This window comes from Hyla sarda, chromosome 13, assembly GCF_029499605.1.
Source record: "Hyla sarda isolate aHylSar1 chromosome 13, aHylSar1.hap1, whole genome shotgun sequence".
Taxonomy (NCBI): domain Eukaryota; kingdom Metazoa; phylum Chordata; class Amphibia; order Anura; family Hylidae; genus Hyla; species Hyla sarda.
The window spans coordinates 27,359,792-27,380,054 of record NC_079201.1 but is presented as its reverse complement, the minus strand read 5'-3'; the positions used below and the strand labels follow the sequence as shown (position 1 = coordinate 27,380,054).

Genomic DNA, 20,263 nt, shown 5'->3' with positions numbered 1-20,263 from the left:
ATGGGGGTAGTTAAGGGTTAAATTAACTATCCTATATTTTAAGTGGACATATAAGTAACATGTGACCAAGTATTATCGAAATATCTCCAGCCGTTTGGAAGTTATGCAGTAACATATATTTCCCATAGACTTGTATGGGACTTTAAAAAAAAAAAACCGCCCCTGGCAAATGGGGGTAAGGGTTAAATGACCTATCCTATGTTTGTTGTTGACATATAAGTAACAAGTGTGCCAAGTTTCATGTTAATATCTCCAGCCGTTTGGAAGTTATACAGTAACATATATTTCCCATAGACTTGTATGGGACTTTAAACATAAACCCCGCCCCTGGCAAATGGGGGTGAGTAAGGGTTAAATCACCTATCCTATGTTTGTTGTTGACATATAAGTAACATGTGTGCCAAGTTTCCTGTTAATATCTTTAGCCGTTTGGACGTGATGCTGGAACATACGCACATACATACATACATACATACGCACATACATATACACACACATACACATACATACATACATACACACATACACATATACACACACACATACATACACACACACACACACGTTGGGGGAGATTTATTAAAACCTGTGCAGAGGAAAAGTTGCCCAGTTGCCCATAGCAACCAATCAGATTTCTTCTTTCATTTTTAACAAGGTCTTGGTAACATGAAAGAAGCGATCTGATTGGTTGCTATGGGTAACTGGGCAACTTTTCCTTTGCACAGATTTTGATAAATCTCCCCCATTGAGTTTTATATATATGGATTGTTTCATACCAGGTATGGCATCGGGAGGCAACTTCCCGGTTGCCAACATGATGTCCCGGAAATTGAGTGATGAATAGTAGACTTTACATAGTTTAACATTGGGATTAGTAGGGTGGAAGTTGCGTAGAGGAGATGCAATCCAGCGTAAGGTAGAAAGATCTCCTCTGGTCAGCACGTTCACAAAGGCGTAGGCTGTTTCATCCTGAGTTTGTCCTATAGGAAAGAGAGAGATCAGGGTTAGAATATTCAGTCACTTTACCAATTCCAGACATACAATAGTTCTACACTACAATACTGGCCCTGATTTACTATTGTAAACCCGACATGTTTTGTCAAGTTGTGCGCCAGATTGGAAAAAAAAAATACATTTTACTGAGGAAACGCGAAAAAGGGGCATGGTTGTCGGGTAAAAGGTGCGTGGTCACCGAAAAGGGGCGTGTTCCCAACATTTTCACAAAAAAAAAACATATTTACTAAGGTTTCCACAGAAAATGCGCTGTAATTGAGCCAAGGAAAACCAGACAGATCAGAGCATGTGTAAAAAAAAAGCAAAATGTAGGAAAACATTAGTAAATACTATGGGAAAATTTTTTAGGGAGTTAAAACCCACAAAGAAAACTACACAACACTCTCAGTAAATCAGAGCCAGTATGTAAAAATCCTCTCCAAACAAAGTCCGCAAAATGGTGCACCCTCACATTTCCATTTGGATGTTTGCCAATACATGAATGAAACTTTACCGGGATGTGGATTGGCAGTGCTGGAAACAACAATTCCCCAATGTTACGCTGGCCTCCATGATGGCCTGATCTAACACCCTGCAACATCTTTCCATGGAACTACAACAAGGACTCAGTTTACCTGCCCCCACCCTAGGATCTGACAGACCTGAGACAACGCACCACTGAAAAAGGGGAGTCCATAGCTGAGGATATGCTGGCACGCGTCTTGACAGTACTGGTCTACCGCCTAGACTGGACTACCGCCTAGAGACGCCACGCCCCCTTCATTCACGTCTATGACTGCCGTGGGAACCCATCGTTCTTAAAGGGGTATTGCAGGCAAAACCTTTTTTTATATATATATATCAACTGGCTCCGGAAAGTTAAACAGATTTGTAAATTACTTCTATTAAAAAATCTTAATCCTTCCAATAGTTATTAGCTTCTGAAGTTTTCTGTCTAACTGCTCAATGATGATGTCACATCCCGGGAGCTGTGCATGATGGGAGAATATCCCCATAGGAACTGCACAGCTCCCGGGACGTGAGTCATCAGAGAGCAGTTAGACAGAAAACAGCAACTCAACTTCAGAAGCTAATAACTATTGGAAGGATTAAGATTTTTTAATAGAAGTAATTTACAAATCTGTTTAACTTTCCGGAGCCAGTCGATATATAAAAAAAAGTTTTGGCCTGGAATACCCCTTTAACCTACTATTTAGAATGCCGGGTGCTGCGCGGAGATCACGGGGGGTCCCAGCGGCAGGACCCCCCGCGATCAGACATCTTATCCCCTATCCTTTGGAAAGGGATAAGATGTCTAGGGGTGGAGTACCCCTTTAAGTTTGTGTTATGTTCTCTTGGTTATAAGTTTTGGCTATAATTTTGGGCCATCCTATATTTGTACATAAACCATTACATGCAGACATCCCAATCTATGACCCCTGGCGGATACAGTTTGTTGCAAACTGATTCAAGAAATGCTGACAAAGAATCCCATAAATAGTTATTCCCTCACCTCTCTGAAAGGGTATGTGACGGAAGGCTCCCCACCGACCATCCTGGTAGACATTCATCACCAGATCCTTGTTCTGCAGCTCCTGAGTCTCTTTGTCAGAGACTTCATATGAATTCACATCGGAGTTAAAGATGCACCTGGGAATAAAGTGTTATAGTGTAGTCATCTATCTGAATTAGGAAGAATAAGTCAACGTTTACTATTAGAAGTGAAGTATATGACTAGGATAGGTCATCTCTTCTGGATCAGTTTTGTTGTAACTATAGAGACCCAGGATCTTTAAAGGGGTACTCCACTGGAAATCAGCTGGTACCAGAAAGTTAAACAGATTTAACAAATTACTTCTATTGAAAAAGCTTAATCATTTCTGTACTTATCAGCTGCTGTTATGATCCACAGGAAGTTCTTTTCTTTTTGAATTTCCTTTCTGTCTGACCACAGTGCTCTCTGCTGACACCTCTGTCCATGTCAAGAACTGTCCAGAGTAGGAGCAAATCCCCATAGAAAACCTCTCCTGCTCCGGACAGTTCCTAAAATGGACAGAGGTGTCAGCAGAGAGCAGTGTGGTCAGACAGAAAGGAAATTCAAAAAGAAAAGAACTTCCTGTGGATCATAACAGCAGCTGATAAGTACTGGGAGGAATAAAGGGGTATTCCAGGAATTTTTTTATATATATTTATATATATATCTCAACTGGCTCCAGAAAGTTAAACAGATTTGTAAATTACTTCTATTAAAAAATCTTAATCCTTTCAGTACTTATGAGCTTCTGAAGTTGAGTTGTTCTTTTCTCTCTAAGTGCTCTCTGATGACACCTGTCTCGGGAAACGCCCAGTTTAGAAGAGGTTTGCTATGGAGATTTGCTTCTAAACTGGGCGTTTCCCGAGACAGGTGTAATCAGAGAGGACTTGGACAGAAAAGAACAACTCAACTTCAGAAGCTCATAAGTACTGAAAGGATTAAGATTTTTTTTTTATAGAAGTAATTTACAAATCTGTTTAACTTTCTGGAGCCAGTTGATATATATAAAAAAGTTTTTTTCCTGGATAACCCATTTAAGATTTTTTAATAGACGTAATTTACAAATCTGTTTAATGTTCTGGCACCAGTTCATTTAAAAAAATATATTTTTCCAGCTGAGTATCCCTTTAAGACAAATTCAGTAACACTGTCACTTGACCTTTTGACATAGAAACATATCAAAAGTTTTGATTGGTCATGGTAAGTTTGTCTCGCTTAGGTGGGAGAAGAGTGCGCTAAGCGAGACAAACTTACAATGTAAGTCTATGGGATCGTCTAGGTCAGTCGCACTTTTCTCCCCGTTCTCTCTAACAATCGGTCGCGGTCTGAACAATCAGACCCTGACCGATCAAAACTTTTAACATGTATCTAGGACATGTCAGGTGTTTTTGAAGCAAAGGGTACATTTTAAATAATTGTTTTCCAAACAGAGTGTCTCCAGCTGTTGCAAAACTACAACTCCCAGCATGCTCGGACAGCCAAAGGCTGTCCGGGCATGCTGGGAGTTGTAGTTTTGCAACAGCTGTAGACATGCTTTTTGGAAAACACTACTTTAAGTGGATGCTACCGCAGAAGTCAGACCCCTATCAATCCTAGAAATCTGTCATAACATTATAAGAACTTTTTTTTTTTTTTTTTTTTTAAATCAACTGGTGCCAGAAAGTTAAGAAGATTTGCAAATTACTTCTATTAAAAAATCTATCCAAAGGATAGTGGATGAGATGTCTGAACGCGGGGTCTCACCGCTGGGGACCCACGTCACGAGCCTCCGGCGCTGCATCAAATGCTCTAAACGAATGCCGGGTGCAGCAGGGAGATTGTGGGGGTCCCCAGCAGCGGGACCCCTGCGATCAGACATCTAGGGGAGGAATAAGTGGAAATCTTGGGTGAGTTCCCACACTTGACTCACCAAGACTTGACCCCTGCCCTTGTCACATTCTCCTCCCCCGTCACATCCCTCCTTGTCACATTCTCCTCCCCCTTGTCACATTCTCCTCCCCCGTCACATCCCTCCTTGTCACATTCTCCTCCCCCTTGTCACATTCTCCTCCCCCTTGTCACATTCCCCCCTTGTCACATTCTCCTCCCCCTTATCACATTCTCCTCCCCCTTGTCACATTCCCCCCTTGTCACATTCTCCCCCCGTCACATTCTCCCCCCGTCACATTCTCCCCCCCCAGTCACATTCTCCCCCCCTAGTCACATTCTCCCCCCCAGTCACATTTCCCCCACCTTGTCACATCCCCCCTTGTCACATTCCCCCCCCCCTCCCCTCCTGTCACATTCTTGTATTCTTTTACTGCAGCAATACACTGACCTAATATATATATACACACACACAACCCTAATATATATATACGTAAATACAACCACAGAAAACGCCAATCTATTCCATATAGACATGACATGAGGTCCTACCTAATTTTGTTCCCTCCTGGTTCCTGTCGCAGGCAGTTTACCATTCCAACAACACCAGAATTTGGATGATTTAGGACTCTTAGCCAGAGACTGTGATTAGATGAATCTGCCATAGCTTCCTATGTAAAACAGAACATATGATGATGAAGAATGAAGTAATGGATTTGGATCTCATGGTTAGCAATGAATGTAGGATCAGTTAAAAATGTCGCACCTTTAGTGATTCCACCCATGAACAGTCCATGTCTTCAACTGGAAGGAGAAGATGTTTCTTCTCTGGGGTACGTCGACGACATAAGAAAATGACTGAGTTGTAGAAGGATTTTTTCATGGCAACTACATTCATACCGGCACTGTCAAACAACTTCTCCCATTCTGTCTGCCAAGGTAAAGACATTTGAGATAGTTAATTCTATGTATATTCAAACATATATACAGTTATAGGCCTGTCAGTATGCATATAGTCACCATATCCTTAAAGGGGTACTCCGCTGCTCAGCGTTTGGAACAAACTGCTCCGAATGCTGGAGCCCCCTCCCATAGACTTGCATTGAGGGGGCGGGGCGTGATGTCATAAGGGGCGGGGCTATGACATTACGAGTTGCCGGCTCCAGCGTTCGGAACAGTTTGTTCCAAATGCTGAGCAGCGGAGTACTAATACTTTAATGCTAAATTACACCTATTAAATCAAGTTTATTTAGCAGCCATAATAGTGCCCAAGGGTATATAGTTAGTTACATCATTTTAATACCTGGGAAAGGAGGCCGTCTTTCTGCTGGACATTTTGAGTCCTCAGAAAGGCAATAGTCTCTCCTAAAATATCTCCCTTTAGAAGTGTATGAAGCAAAAGGAATCCGCCATCTTTCACGGCTGCTGCCATATTGGGGACAACTTGACTAGGATCCTGTAGGAGATGTGAAGAACTATTGCACACCAATAGATCAGCGCCAGTTACATTATTCGGTGGAGCAGTATATGGGTCCCATTGCTCTATGGAAACTCCAGCTTCTTTCAGACTGTCCTCCATTGTAGAGAGAGTTTCCAGAGTGCGGTCAGTGGCAATGTAATCTATCTGTAGCATTGGTTGGGTGTTCAGCATGCTCAGGACATAAGGAGACAAATTTCCATGTTCTGTTAGGGCCTATGGAGAAAAAAACGTGAGAAAGAAGTCACATTATGTACACAACAAAAGATACTCATATGAATCAACTATTACTACCTGATATTTTATTTGTTTTTAGAACAGTGATCTTAAGATGCAGCAAAATTACAACTTCTAGAAATTGTGAAGGGGACCTTGTCACTAGATATATGCTGCCCAAACCATGGGTGTCACTATATATATGCTGCCCAAACCATGGGTGTCATTAGATATATGCTGCCCAAACCATGGGTGTCACTAGATATATGCTGCCCAAACCATGGGTGTCACTAGATATATGCTGCCCAAACCATGGGTGTCACTAGATATATGCTGCCCAAACCATGGGTGTCACTAGATATATGCTGCCCAAACCATGGGTGTCACTAGATATATGCTGCCCAAACCATGGGTGTCACTAGATATATGCTGCCCAAACCATGGGTGTCACTAGATATATGCTGCCCAAACCATGGGTGTCATTAGATATATGCTGCCCAAACCATGGGTGTCACTAGATATATACTGCCCAAACAATGGGTGTCACTAGATATATGCTGCCCAAACCATGGGTGACACTAGATATATGCTGCCCAAACCATGGGTGTCATTAGATATATGCTGCCCAAACCATGGGTGTCATTAGATATATGCTGCCCAAACCATGGGTGTCATTAGATATATGCTGCCCAAACCATGGGTGTAACTAGATATATGCTGCCCAAACCATGGGTGTCACTAGATATATGCTGCCCAAACCATGGGTGTCACTAGATATATGCTGCCCAAACCATGGGTGTCACTAGATATATGCTGCCCAAACCATGGGTGTCATTAGATATATGCTGCCCAAACCATGGGTGTCATTAGATATATGCTGCCCAAACCATGGGTGTCACTAGATATATGCTGCCTGAACCATGGGTGTCCCTAGACATATATGCTACCCAAACCATGGGTGACACTAGATATATGCTGCCCAAACCATGGGTGTCATTAGATATATGCTGCCCAAACCATGGGTGTCACTAGATATATACTGCCCAAACAATGGGTGTCACTAGATATATGCTGCCCAAACCATGGGTGACACTAGATATATGCTGCCCAAACCATGGGTGTCATTAGATATATGCTGCCCAAACCATGGGTGTCATTAGATATATGCTGCCCAAACCATGGGTGTCATTAGATATATGCTGCCCAAACCATGGGTGTAACTAGATATATGCTGCCCAAACCATGGGTGTCACTAGATATATGCTGCCCAAACCATGGGTGTCACTAGATATATGCTGCCCAAACCATGGGTGTCACTAGATATATGCTGCCCAAACCATGGGTGTCATTAGATATATGCTGCCCAAACCATGGGTGTCATTAGATATATGCTGCCCAAACCATGGGTGTCACTAGATATATGCTGCCTGAACCATGGGTGTCCCTAGACATATATGCTACCCAAACCATGGGTGTCACTAGAGATATGCTGCCCAAACCATGGGTGTCACTAGAAATATGCTGCCCAAACCATGGGTGTCACTAGATATATGCTGCCCAAACCATGGGTGTCATTAGATATATGCTGCCCAAACCATGGGTGTCACTAGATATATGCTGCCTGAACCATGGGTGTCCCTAGACATATATGCTACCCAAACCATGGGTGTCACTAGAGATATGCTGCCCAAACCATGGGTGTCACTAGATATATGCTGCCCAAACCATGGGTGTCACTAGATATATGCTGCCCAAACCATGGGTGTCACTAGATATATGCTGCCCAAACCATGGGTGTCATTAGATATATGCTGCCCAAACCATGGGTGTCATTAGATATATGCTGCCCAAACCATGGGTGTCATTAGATATATGCTGCCCAAACCATGGGTGTCACTAGATATATGCTGCCTGAACCATGGGTGTCCCTAGACATATATGCTACCCAAACCATGGGTGTCACTAGATATATGCTGCCCAAACCATGGGTGTCACTAGATATATGCTGCCTGAACCATGGGTGTCACTAGACATACATGCTGCCCAAACCATGGGTGTCACTAGATATATGCTGCCTGAACCATGGGTGTCACTAGAGATATGCTGCCCAAACCATGGGTGTCACTAGATATATGCTGCCCAAACCATGGGTGTCACTATATATATGCTGCCCAAACCATGGGTGTCATTAGATATATGCTGCCCAAACCATGGGTGTCACTAGATATATGCTGCCCAAACCATGGGTGTCACTAGATATATGCTGCCCAAACCATGGGTGTCACTAGATATATGCTGCCCAAACCATGGGTGTCACTAGATATATGCTGCCCAAACCATGGGTGTCACTAGATATATGCTGCCCAAACCATGGGTGTCACTAGATATATGCTGCCCAAACCATGGGTGTCACTAGATATATGCTGCCCAAACCATGGGTGTCATTAGATATATGCTGCCCAAACCATGGGTGTCACTAGATATATACTGCCCAAACAATGGGTGTCACTAGATATATGCTGCCCAAACCATGGGTGACACTAGATATATGCTGCCCAAACCATGGGTGTCATTAGATATATGCTGCCCAAACCATGGGTGTCATTAGATATATGCTGCCCAAACCATGGGTGTCATTAGATATATGCTGCCCAAACCATGGGTGTAACTAGATATATGCTGCCCAAACCATGGGTGTCACTAGATATATGCTGCCCAAACCATGGGTGTCACTAGATATATGCTGCCCAAACCATGGGTGTCACTAGATATATGCTGCCCAAACCATGGGTGTCATTAGATATATGCTGCCCAAACCATGGGTGTCATTAGATATATGCTGCCCAAACCATGGGTGTCACTAGATATATGCTGCCTGAACCATGGGTGTCCCTAGACATATATGCTACCCAAACCATGGGTGACACTAGATATATGCTGCCCAAACCATGGGTGTCATTAGATATATGCTGCCCAAACCATGGGTGTCACTAGATATATACTGCCCAAACAATGGGTGTCACTAGATATATGCTGCCCAAACCATGGGTGACACTAGATATATGCTGCCCAAACCATGGGTGTCATTAGATATATGCTGCCCAAACCATGGGTGTCATTAGATATATGCTGCCCAAACCATGGGTGTCATTAGATATATGCTGCCCAAACCATGGGTGTAACTAGATATATGCTGCCCAAACCATGGGTGTCACTAGATATATGCTGCCCAAACCATGGGTGTCACTAGATATATGCTGCCCAAACCATGGGTGTCACTAGATATATGCTGCCCAAACCATGGGTGTCATTAGATATATGCTGCCCAAACCATGGGTGTCATTAGATATATGCTGCCCAAACCATGGGTGTCACTAGATATATGCTGCCTGAACCATGGGTGTCCCTAGACATATATGCTACCCAAACCATGGGTGTCACTAGAGATATGCTGCCCAAACCATGGGTGTCACTAGAAATATGCTGCCCAAACCATGGGTGTCACTAGATATATGCTGCCCAAACCATGGGTGTCATTAGATATATGCTGCCCAAACCATGGGTGTCACTAGATATATGCTGCCTGAACCATGGGTGTCCCTAGACATATATGCTACCCAAACCATGGGTGTCACTAGAGATATGCTGCCCAAACCATGGGTGTCACTAGATATATGCTGCCCAAACCATGGGTGTCACTAGATATATGCTGCCCAAACCATGGGTGTCACTAGATATATGCTGCCCAAACCATGGGTGTCATTAGATATATGCTGCCCAAACCATGGGTGTCATTAGATATATGCTGCCCAAACCATGGGTGTCATTAGATATATGCTGCCCAAACCATGGGTGTCACTAGATATATGCTGCCTGAACCATGGGTGTCCCTAGACATATATGCTACCCAAACCATGGGTGTCACTAGATATATGCTGCCCAAACCATGGGTGTCACTAGATATATGCTGCCTGAACCATGGGTGTCACTAGACATACATGCTGCCCAAACCATGGGTGTCACTAGATATATGCTGCCTGAACCATGGGTGTCACTAGAGATATGCTGCCCAAACCATGGGTGTCACTAGATATATGCTGCCCAAACCATGGGTGTCACTATATATATGCTGCCCAAACCATGGGTGTCATTAGATATATGCTGCCCAAACCATGGGTGTCACTAGATATATGCTGCCCAAACCATGGGTGTCACTAGATATATGCTGCCCAAACCATGGGTGTCACTAGATATATGCTGCCCAAACCATGGGTGTCACTAGATATATGCTGCCCAAACCATGGGTGTCACTAGATATATGCTGCCCAAACCATGGGTGTCACTAGATATATGCTGCCCAAACCATGGGTGTCACTAGATATATGCTGCCCAAACCATGGGTGTCATTAGATATATGCTGCCCAAACCATGGGTGTCACTAGATATATACTGCCCAAACAATGGGTGTCACTAGATATATGCTGCCCAAACCATGGGTGACACTAGATATATGCTGCCCAAACCATGGGTGTCATTAGATATATGCTGCCCAAACCATGGGTGTCATTAGATATATGCTGCCCAAACCATGGGTGTCATTAGATATATGCTGCCCAAACCATGGGTGTAACTAGATATATGCTGCCCAAACCATGGGTGTCACTAGATATATGCTGCCCAAACCATGGGTGTCACTAGATATATGCTGCCCAAACCATGGGTGTCACTAGATATATGCTGCCCAAACCATGGGTGTCATTAGATATATGCTGCCCAAACCATGGGTGTCATTAGATATATGCTGCCCAAACCATGGGTGTCACTAGATATATGCTGCCTGAACCATGGGTGTCCCTAGACATATATGCTACCCAAACCATGGGTGACACTAGATATATGCTGCCCAAACCATGGGTGTCATTAGATATATGCTGCCCAAACCATGGGTGTCACTAGATATATACTGCCCAAACAATGGGTGTCACTAGATATATGCTGCCCAAACCATGGGTGACACTAGATATATGCTGCCCAAACCATGGGTGTCATTAGATATATGCTGCCCAAACCATGGGTGTCATTAGATATATGCTGCCCAAACCATGGGTGTCATTAGATATATGCTGCCCAAACCATGGGTGTAACTAGATATATGCTGCCCAAACCATGGGTGTCACTAGATATATGCTGCCCAAACCATGGGTGTCACTAGATATATGCTGCCCAAACCATGGGTGTCACTAGATATATGCTGCCCAAACCATGGGTGTCATTAGATATATGCTGCCCAAACCATGGGTGTCATTAGATATATGCTGCCCAAACCATGGGTGTCACTAGATATATGCTGCCTGAACCATGGGTGTCCCTAGACATATATGCTACCCAAACCATGGGTGTCACTAGAGATATGCTGCCCAAACCATGGGTGTCACTAGAAATATGCTGCCCAAACCATGGGTGTCACTAGATATATGCTGCCCAAACCATGGGTGTCATTAGATATATGCTGCCCAAACCATGGGTGTCACTAGATATATGCTGCCTGAACCATGGGTGTCCCTAGACATATATGCTACCCAAACCATGGGTGTCACTAGAGATATGCTGCCCAAACCATGGGTGTCACTAGATATATGCTGCCCAAACCATGGGTGTCACTAGATATATGCTGCCCAAACCATGGGTGTCACTAGATATATGCTGCCCAAACCATGGGTGTCATTAGATATATGCTGCCCAAACCATGGGTGTCATTAGATATATGCTGCCCAAACCATGGGTGTCATTAGATATATGCTGCCCAAACCATGGGTGTCACTAGATATATGCTGCCTGAACCATGGGTGTCCCTAGACATATATGCTACCCAAACCATGGGTGTCACTAGATATATGCTGCCCAAACCATGGGTGTCACTAGATATATGCTGCCTGAACCATGGGTGTCACTAGACATACATGCTGCCCAAACCATGGGTGTCACTAGATATATGCTGCCTGAACCATGGGTGTCACTAGAGATATGCTGCCCAAACCATGGGTGTCACTAGATATATGCTGCCTGAACCATGGGTGTCACTAGATATATGCTGCCTGAACCATGGGTGTCACTAGATATAAGCAGCCCGAACCATCGGCATCACAAGATATATGCTGCCTGAACCATGGGTGTTAATCAAATCCTGAAAGGTTTCCTCATCACTAACAACTAACTCTGAGGCAATTCAGAGAAAATACATGGCATCATTTGCAGTCTCCTTGGCTTCTCCCCATGCAGCTTAGCTTGGCACTGTCATTAAATGGGCACTGTCAGATACAAAAACTTTTGATATGTTGTAAAGCATGTATGACCAATAGGTTTTGCAATTGCTTCCATTAGAAAATTTTCAATATTTCATACTGAAAAAGCCAGTCAAGCAACTGCCCCCCTGCCTGCTTGGACACATACTAGTTCTGCTGTGTCCATGCATCATCACCTATGTCATGGACACACTTCCTTGATTGACAGCTGTGAGTGCAGGGCTCATACCTGGAGGAAAAATCCCCTCACTGTCAGCTTGTGTCCCGCTACTGTCAGTGAGGACAAGCTGGGAGTTGTAGTTTTGCTAATGCTAGGGGAGATGTGAGCAGACAACATACTGAGGGAAGGGGCGGAGACTGCACAATGAGGCCACGCCTGCTCCCTTTGAGAGGAATTCAGACTAGTGAGCCAAATTAAAAGTGTGATAAAAGAATAAATAAAGGTGCTAGACACATAAAAATTAGATGTACATGGTCAGGATTAGGTACTGAGTGATATATTAAAAAAATGTTTTTTTGTTGGATCTGACGGGTACGCTTTAAGTAGCTTGGTATACAAACTATTTGACTTATCTACTGCACATGACCCTTATCCAAGTGTTTTTCTTAGCTCCGGGCTCATATATCCCTCTACACTTTGCCTGTACGCTCTCTGTACACTGCACATATGAACTTGAAATAATTAAAACCTTACTTCAATAATCTTCATTTTTTGGGGATTACTGTTCTCCAGAACTGTATCCAGGCACGTTTTCAGCTTAGGTGAAGTGAGCAGCCCATTGAGAAGAGGATCATCTCGGAGCTGATGGTTCTTCTGTGTCAGAGTTTCTTCCAGTTCAGAGTGCAGGTTGCCATTTAACTCAAGGTTGCAGATCTCTGTGAGGACATGATGGAGACCGTGGTCTGGGGGAGTGCTTAAACCTTTATTTCTTTTAGATCTTCCTGTAGTTTTGATTCCAGGAATGTTGAGTTGTAATCCGTGCTGAACCACCTTTGACTCTAGTTCACAGATCTTATCTGTAAGGCAAGGACATGCCATTTTAGCTTCAGGGCCTATTAGGGTGCGTTCACACCACGTTTTTGCAATACAGTTCCCGTATACGTTTTCAATGTGAAAACCTTATGGAACCGTATTGAAAACCGTATGCCAAAAGATGCATCAGTTTGTGTCCATTTTGCACCCTGTAAGGTTTTGTCAGTTTTTTTCCCGTACCCAAAACCGTAGTCTACCACGGTTTTTGATCCGGGTGAAAAACTGTATTAAACAGTATACGTCTTTTTAAAACATGGGAGTCAATGCGAACCGTACAGAACTGTATGTGCGTACGGTTCCATCAGGTTTTCACCATATGGTTTTTGACTTTGCACAGGTTTTTCTTGGAATTTCAATCAAACAAGTGAAACTTTATTCATAATGGAATGAAAAGTTAAAAAGTAAATGTTTTTTTCATAAAAAAACGGATGCAACCGGACATGGACCCCTTTATTGGTGGGTTCCTTCAAGCTCTATGAACAAAGAAACAAGCACTCCATAGGTTAAAACCAGACTGAACTGGTGTGGGATAATAACAGGAAAACCGCTCACCCTGGGAGGTTGTGTAAGCTCATACACAACAATGGTAAAGGTGCAGAATAATGTAGGGTCGTCTGCTGCGCTCTGGCTGAGATGATGAGAAAAAGCAGAGAGGAAGGACTTCAATGGGTACGACCGGCTCACCACGGCGCTGACAGACCCAGAGGGACACGGCAAGGAGGATCAGATGTAACTTTAATAAAGAAGATGCAACGCGTTTGCGCAGCGAAACGCGTTGCATCTTGGTTATTAAAGTTTCGTCTGATCCTCCTTGCCGTGTCCATCTGGGTCTGTCAGCGCCATGGTGAGCCAGCCGTATCCATTGAAGTCCATCCTCTCTGCTTTTTCCCTTCGAGCTCGATGGCCTCCTTATATTGGAATCCCAGGGATGATCAATATTGTTTACAGAGGTAAACATTTTGCTAAAAAAAAAAAATATACAAACCCCAATAATAGTGTAACTGTACAAAGCAGTACCTGTGCATTGCTCTAGAAGAGACTGTAGGTCATTGTCACCTTGTAGACAATCATCTTCAAAGTAAGGGGTATATAGAAAACTCTCCAGGGTAGGTGGAGTTTGCTGCTGTTGGCGCCGTGGAGCAGTGGTGGCATGGAGACCACTCATCACTACCCCTCCACATGTCATTTTTTCTAGGAATTTGTTCACCAACACAGGAATTACTGAAATAATAATAAGATATGTATTAGGCAAAACATAATGGGGGAGATTTATCAAATCCTGTCCAGAGAAAAAGTTGCTGAGTTGCCCATAGTAACCAATCAGATTGCTTCTTTCATTTTTCAGAGGCCTTTTCAAAAATGAAAGAAGCAATGGAAAGGTTTTGATAAATCTCCCCAAATGTGCACAAATAGGTAAATGTTAATGCCAGTACCACATAATCCAATACAATGACCCTTATTTACGAAGAGTGTTGTGTAGGTTTCTTTGTGGGTTTTAATTCCCTACAATTTTTTTTCCACGGTATTTACTAAGGTTTCCCTACATTTTCCCTACATTTTCCACACATTTTCCACATGCTCTGATCTGTGGGGTTTTCATCAGCTCAAATCCACCACATTTTTTGTGGAAACCTTAGTAAATATGTTGGGTTTTTGTGAAAATGTCCGGAACATACCCCTTTTCAGAGACCATGCCCCCTTTTCCTGGCGGTCACACCCCTTTTTCGGGTTTTCTTGGCAAAATGGAGAGTTTGTCGGGGTTTTTTCAATTCTGGCGCAAATTCTGGCACAAAATCTGGCGCAGACAGAACTTCTGGCGAAATGCGACAGGATCTGGCGCACAACCCAACAAAACATGTCGGGTTTGCAATAGTAAATGAGGGCCAATGTCTGTGTTGTTTTCTTCCATGACTTTTTCGACATTTTACCATTACCAGTAGATTTACATTTTTAAAACAATTTAAGACAACAAAAATCACTGGGGTACTAGGGAGATACCAACCAAGAGAAAGATGGACTAGGGTCAAAACTATGTTGTAAGTGGGTTTAGGTATTAAAATGTGTCATGCCTTTCTAAAGTGAAACTGCCATGATGGGTCTGGCTTCTCTAAACCCGGATGATCGGCTCTTATCATTGGGTGATGCTTGTTGTAGCCACTCACTGTCCCATTTAGACGGGCCAATGAGCTCCAAGTGCTGATCTCCACAATCGGCACTCGTATGATGAGCCTTTCTAAGGCATGATCAGTCAAGTGACACAAGCGATTGCTGGATCATATGTGCGGCCCTTTAAATTTATCATTATAGGTTGCATATCCTCTGTGTACACAAAAACTCAGATCGGCCAATAAACCAGGGAAAGTTGCAGGTATATTCTGGACACCTGTTAAAAAAGTTTGACGATGTTTACTGCAACGGGTTTCTGACAGGTCCATTGACTTGGACCAGTAGTGACTACATTCAGTCCATTTCCTGAACAAATACTTCAGCTGTGCAGGACACATAGTTTTGATTCACACATAGATAAAGTATACATTCAGGAAATGGACTTAAAGGGGTATTCCAGGAAAAAAACTTTTTTTTGTATATCAACTGGCTCCAGAAAGTTAAACAGATTTGTAAATTACTTCTATTAAAAAAATCTAAATCCTTACAATAATTATCAGCTGCTGAAGTTGAGTTGTTCTTTTCTGTCTGGCAACAGTGCTCTCTGCTGACATCTCTGTCTGTCTCGGGAACTGCACAGAATAGAAGAGGTTTTCTATGGGGATTTGCTTCTACTCTGGATAGTTCCCAAGACATGTGTCATCAAAGAGCACTTAGACAGAAAGTAACTCATCTTCAGCAGCTCATAAGTACTGAAAGGATTAAGATTTTTTAATAGAAGTAATTTACAAATCAGTTTAACTTTCTGGAGCCAGTTGATATATATATATATATATATATATATATATATATATATATATATAAAAAAAAAGTTTTTTCCTGGATAACCCCTTTAACATAATCACTATTAGATTACATTCCAATGGGCCCACCGTGAACATGACGTGGTATGCGCACATAGGCAAACCCTTTTGACTGGTTGCTGCTGTAATGTGTGGCCATAAACTGGTGTGAATGGCCCCTTATTCAAATAGTACAAACCCTTTAATGCACAGCACAACCATATAGAGAATAATCTGCACAGAGAAGCACCCCTGCATGATATGCTGTCCGTCTCATACCTCAATTTCAGTATACACACTATGGGCTCTCCGATAATTGCAAACATGAGATGAAGATTTACTCACGATCTGAAGGAGCGTTTTCTGAAATCTTTTTTTTAATTCGTTTTATTGAAAAGTAAACAACCATTGGCCACGTGGCCTCAACTTGTTTTCTTTATTCCTATTTCATTGCGTCCTACAAGACAAAGTGCATTAATGCAAGGTAGCAGAAATGATTTACTTCAACTGCGTCTCCTAGGCCATGGCACGACGTTTCATGGGGGGAGCCTCTTTTACTCATGCGCTCCTACCCCGAAACGTCGTGCCATGGCCTGGGAGACGCAGTTGACGTAAATCTTTTCTGCTACCTTGCATTAATGCACTTTGTCTTGTAGGACGCAATGAAATAGGAATAAAGAAAGCAAGTTGAGGCCACATGGCCAATGGTTGTTTACTTTTCAATAAAATGAATAAAAAATAAAATTAAAAAAAGTCTACAGAAAATCCTTCAGATCGTGAGTAAATCTTCAGCTCATGTTTGCAATTATCAGATAGCCCATAGTGGGGTTTATTTACTAACGTGATCCCGACTCTTTTTTGTCGGGTTTTGCGCCCAAATTGTATAGCACGTTCCATGCGACCCCAAAACTCAAAACCCTCCATTTTACAAGAAAAACCTGAAAAGGGGGCATGGCCACGTGGAAAATCCCAACATATTTACTAAGGTTTCCACAGAAAATGTAGTGGATTTGAGCCGAGGAAAACCCTACAGATCAGAGCATGGGTAAAAAAAAAAAAAAAAGCAAAACGTAGGGAAAAGTGCAAAATGTAGGGAAACCTTAGTAAATACCGTGGGAAAATCCCTGTCGGAAATCAAAACCCACAAAGAAAACTACACTCCACTCTTAGTAAAACCCAGTGGGGTTTATTTACTAACGTGATCCCGACTCTTTTTTGCCGGGTTTTGCGCCCAAATTGTGTCGCACGTCCCTTGCGACACAATTTGCGACCAAAAAATCCAAAACCCTCCATTTTACAAGAAAAACCCGAAAAGGGGGCGTGGTCACTGGATAAAGCGGGCATGATCCCAACAGTTTTGAAAAATCCCAACATATTTACTAAGGTTTCCAAAGAAAAAGTGTTGTATTTGAGCCGAGGAAAACCCGACAGTTCAAAACAGTCGTAAAAAAAGCAAAATGTAGGGAAAAGTGCAAAATGTAGGGAAAGCTTAGTAAATACCTTGGGAAAATACCTTTCGGAAATCAAAACCCACAAAGAAAACTCCACTCCACTCTTAGTAAATAAACACCAATATGTATACTGAAATTGAAGCTGAGAGTATAGTGAATTGTGGGACTGTCCTCACATGTTTGAGTGAGCATTTTTTTATAGTCTGTCTCGTACCTGTCATGTTAAGGGGTCTTCAATAGATGTCCACTGAAGCATAAGAATATTGGTGAGTGCCCTGTTTATTCTATAGAGCAGTGGTCTTCAACCTGCGGACCTCCAGATGTTGCAAAACTACAACTCCCAGCATGCCCGGACAGCCGTTGGCTGTCCGGGCATGCTGGGAGTTGTAGTTTTGCAACATCTGGAGGTCCGCAGGTTGAAGACCACTGCCATAGAGTGTATCCTTTAATGCTAAGGTTGTCTAGTTACTTTCATCATGGTATTATACATCATCTATCTAGTCTCCATTTAAATGCATAGTTGCTTTTGAAATTCTGGTACAGTGGTCCCTCAAGTTACAATATTAATCGGTTCCAGGATGGCCATTGTATGTTGAGACCATTGTATGTTGAGACCAGAACTCTATGGAAACCTGGTAATTGGTTCTGAAGCCACCAAAATGTCATCCAAAAATAGGAAAAAGTGAGGATTAAAGAAAAATAAGTAGATAACTAATAGAGATAAAGCAAATCCTTACATATAAAAGTAAGAAAGATCTGCTGGGAGCTGTAAATCACTGTCTATGTCAGTGTTTCCCAAGCAGGGAGCCTCCAGCTGTTGCAAAACTACAACTCCCAGCATGCCCGGACAGCCAAAGGCTGTCGGGGCATGCTGGGAGTTGTAGTTTTGCAACAGCTGGGGGCACCCTGCTTGGGAAACACTAGTCTATGTAGAGGACAGGAGCTTCTTCGGGGTCCTGTACAGTACACGCAATGTCCTAAATGGAGCCGCCCTCACCTGGTGTCCAAAGGAGCAGATAACCCTGGTAGAAGTAAAGTGTACAGAACAAGTAATACCTCCCTGTACTATAGGGGGCGCTACCAGACATCAGTCAGTGCATGCACTTCAGTAATACAGGGGTTTTACAAGTGAATGCACATTCTGATTGGTCAGTTCTTCCAGCCATTGACACGTTTCACAGATCTGGACTGTCTGTACATTGTATGTTGAGTCTGGTTTCAAGTTACAATGATCCAGAAAAGACCATTGTATGTTGAAACTATTGTATGCTGAGGCCATTGTAAGTTGAGGGATCCCTGTAGTTGTTGCTCGAGAAGGACAGCATTAGCTCAGCAGTCATTACAGAAAATTTTCGAAGATCTTATGTCATATAATGGTGCAGCTGAGAAATCAACAATTATAACATCCAGAAAGAAACATCACCCGATTTTTACCTTTTTTGTCATCTGAAAACACACATACACGTTCCTCATGTGTTGCGGGGTCAATGGACACCGACTGGATCCTCGTGGGCAAGCGGAGGCTGCGACCATTTATCCTTAAAACCATCATCTGCAGCATTGTGTCCAGGAAGGTCACCCAGTTTTCATTCCACAGCAACTTCCCCTTATCACCTATAAAACCGAAAAGATTACCACAAAGGAAACTAAAATCAATATTACTTTTTGAAGTATGTGCATTAAAGGGGTATTCCAGGAAAAAAAACATTTTTTTCTGGAATCAACTTGCTCCAGAAAGTTAAACAGATTTGTAAATTACTTCTATTAAAAAATCTTAATCCTTTCAATAATTATCAGCTGCTGAAGTTGAGTTGTTGTTTCCTGTCTGGCAACAGTGCTCTCTGCTGACATCTCTGCTTGTCTCGGGAACTGCGCAGAGTAGAAGAGGTTTGCTATGGGGATTTGCTTCTAAACTGGGCGGTTCCCGAGACACGTGTCATCAGAGAGCACTTAGACAGAAAAGAACAACTTAACTTCAGCAGCTCATAAGTACTGAAATGATTAAGATTTTTTAATAGAAGTAATTTACAAATCTGTTTAACTTTCTGGAGCCAGTTGATATATATATATATATATATATATATATATATATATATATATATAAAGTTCTTTCCTGGATAACCCCTTTAACAGCATGAAGGTACTTCAAAGAACTAATATCTTTTACCTTGATAAGTCAACCACCAGGATGTGACCGGCCAAACATTGGAAGGCTGCAGGCTTCACCTTGTTAGGCTATGTTCACACAGTGGAAATTCTGCAATTCCGCTCAAAATCATGCAGAAAAGCAGAATGCAGATTTTCTGTATATTTGCGGAATTTGCATGGAATTTTTGCGGAATTCTAGCAGAATTTCTGCTTTCAAAACACAGATTTCGCTCAAATTTCGAGTTCCATTAACTTCAATTGGATTCTGAATGGAATTCTGCAAAGCTTAAAGGGG

General features: G+C 42.6%; 1 protein-coding gene across 2 annotated transcripts in view; it reads right to left on the bottom strand.

The window, feature by feature from the left end:
- The window catches only part of FASN (fatty acid synthase), a 111,223-nt gene that overhangs the window by 33,229 nt on the left and 57,731 nt on the right, over positions 1-20,263 (bottom strand). For both annotated transcript variants that reach the window (XM_056550027.1, XM_056550025.1), the window contains exons 20-27: positions 19,255-19,434; positions 14,439-14,642; positions 13,083-13,405; positions 5,697-6,086; positions 5,160-5,324; positions 4,946-5,064; positions 2,507-2,643; positions 777-980 (exon numbers count right to left, since the gene is read on the bottom strand). In XM_056550027.1, the coding sequence (XP_056406002.1) occupies positions 777-980; positions 2,507-2,643; positions 4,946-5,064; positions 5,160-5,324; positions 5,697-6,086; positions 13,083-13,405; positions 14,439-14,642; positions 19,255-19,434 (1,722 nt within the window). The remainder of the gene's footprint in view (positions 1-776; positions 981-2,506; positions 2,644-4,945; positions 5,065-5,159; positions 5,325-5,696; positions 6,087-13,082; positions 13,406-14,438; positions 14,643-19,254; positions 19,435-20,263) is intronic.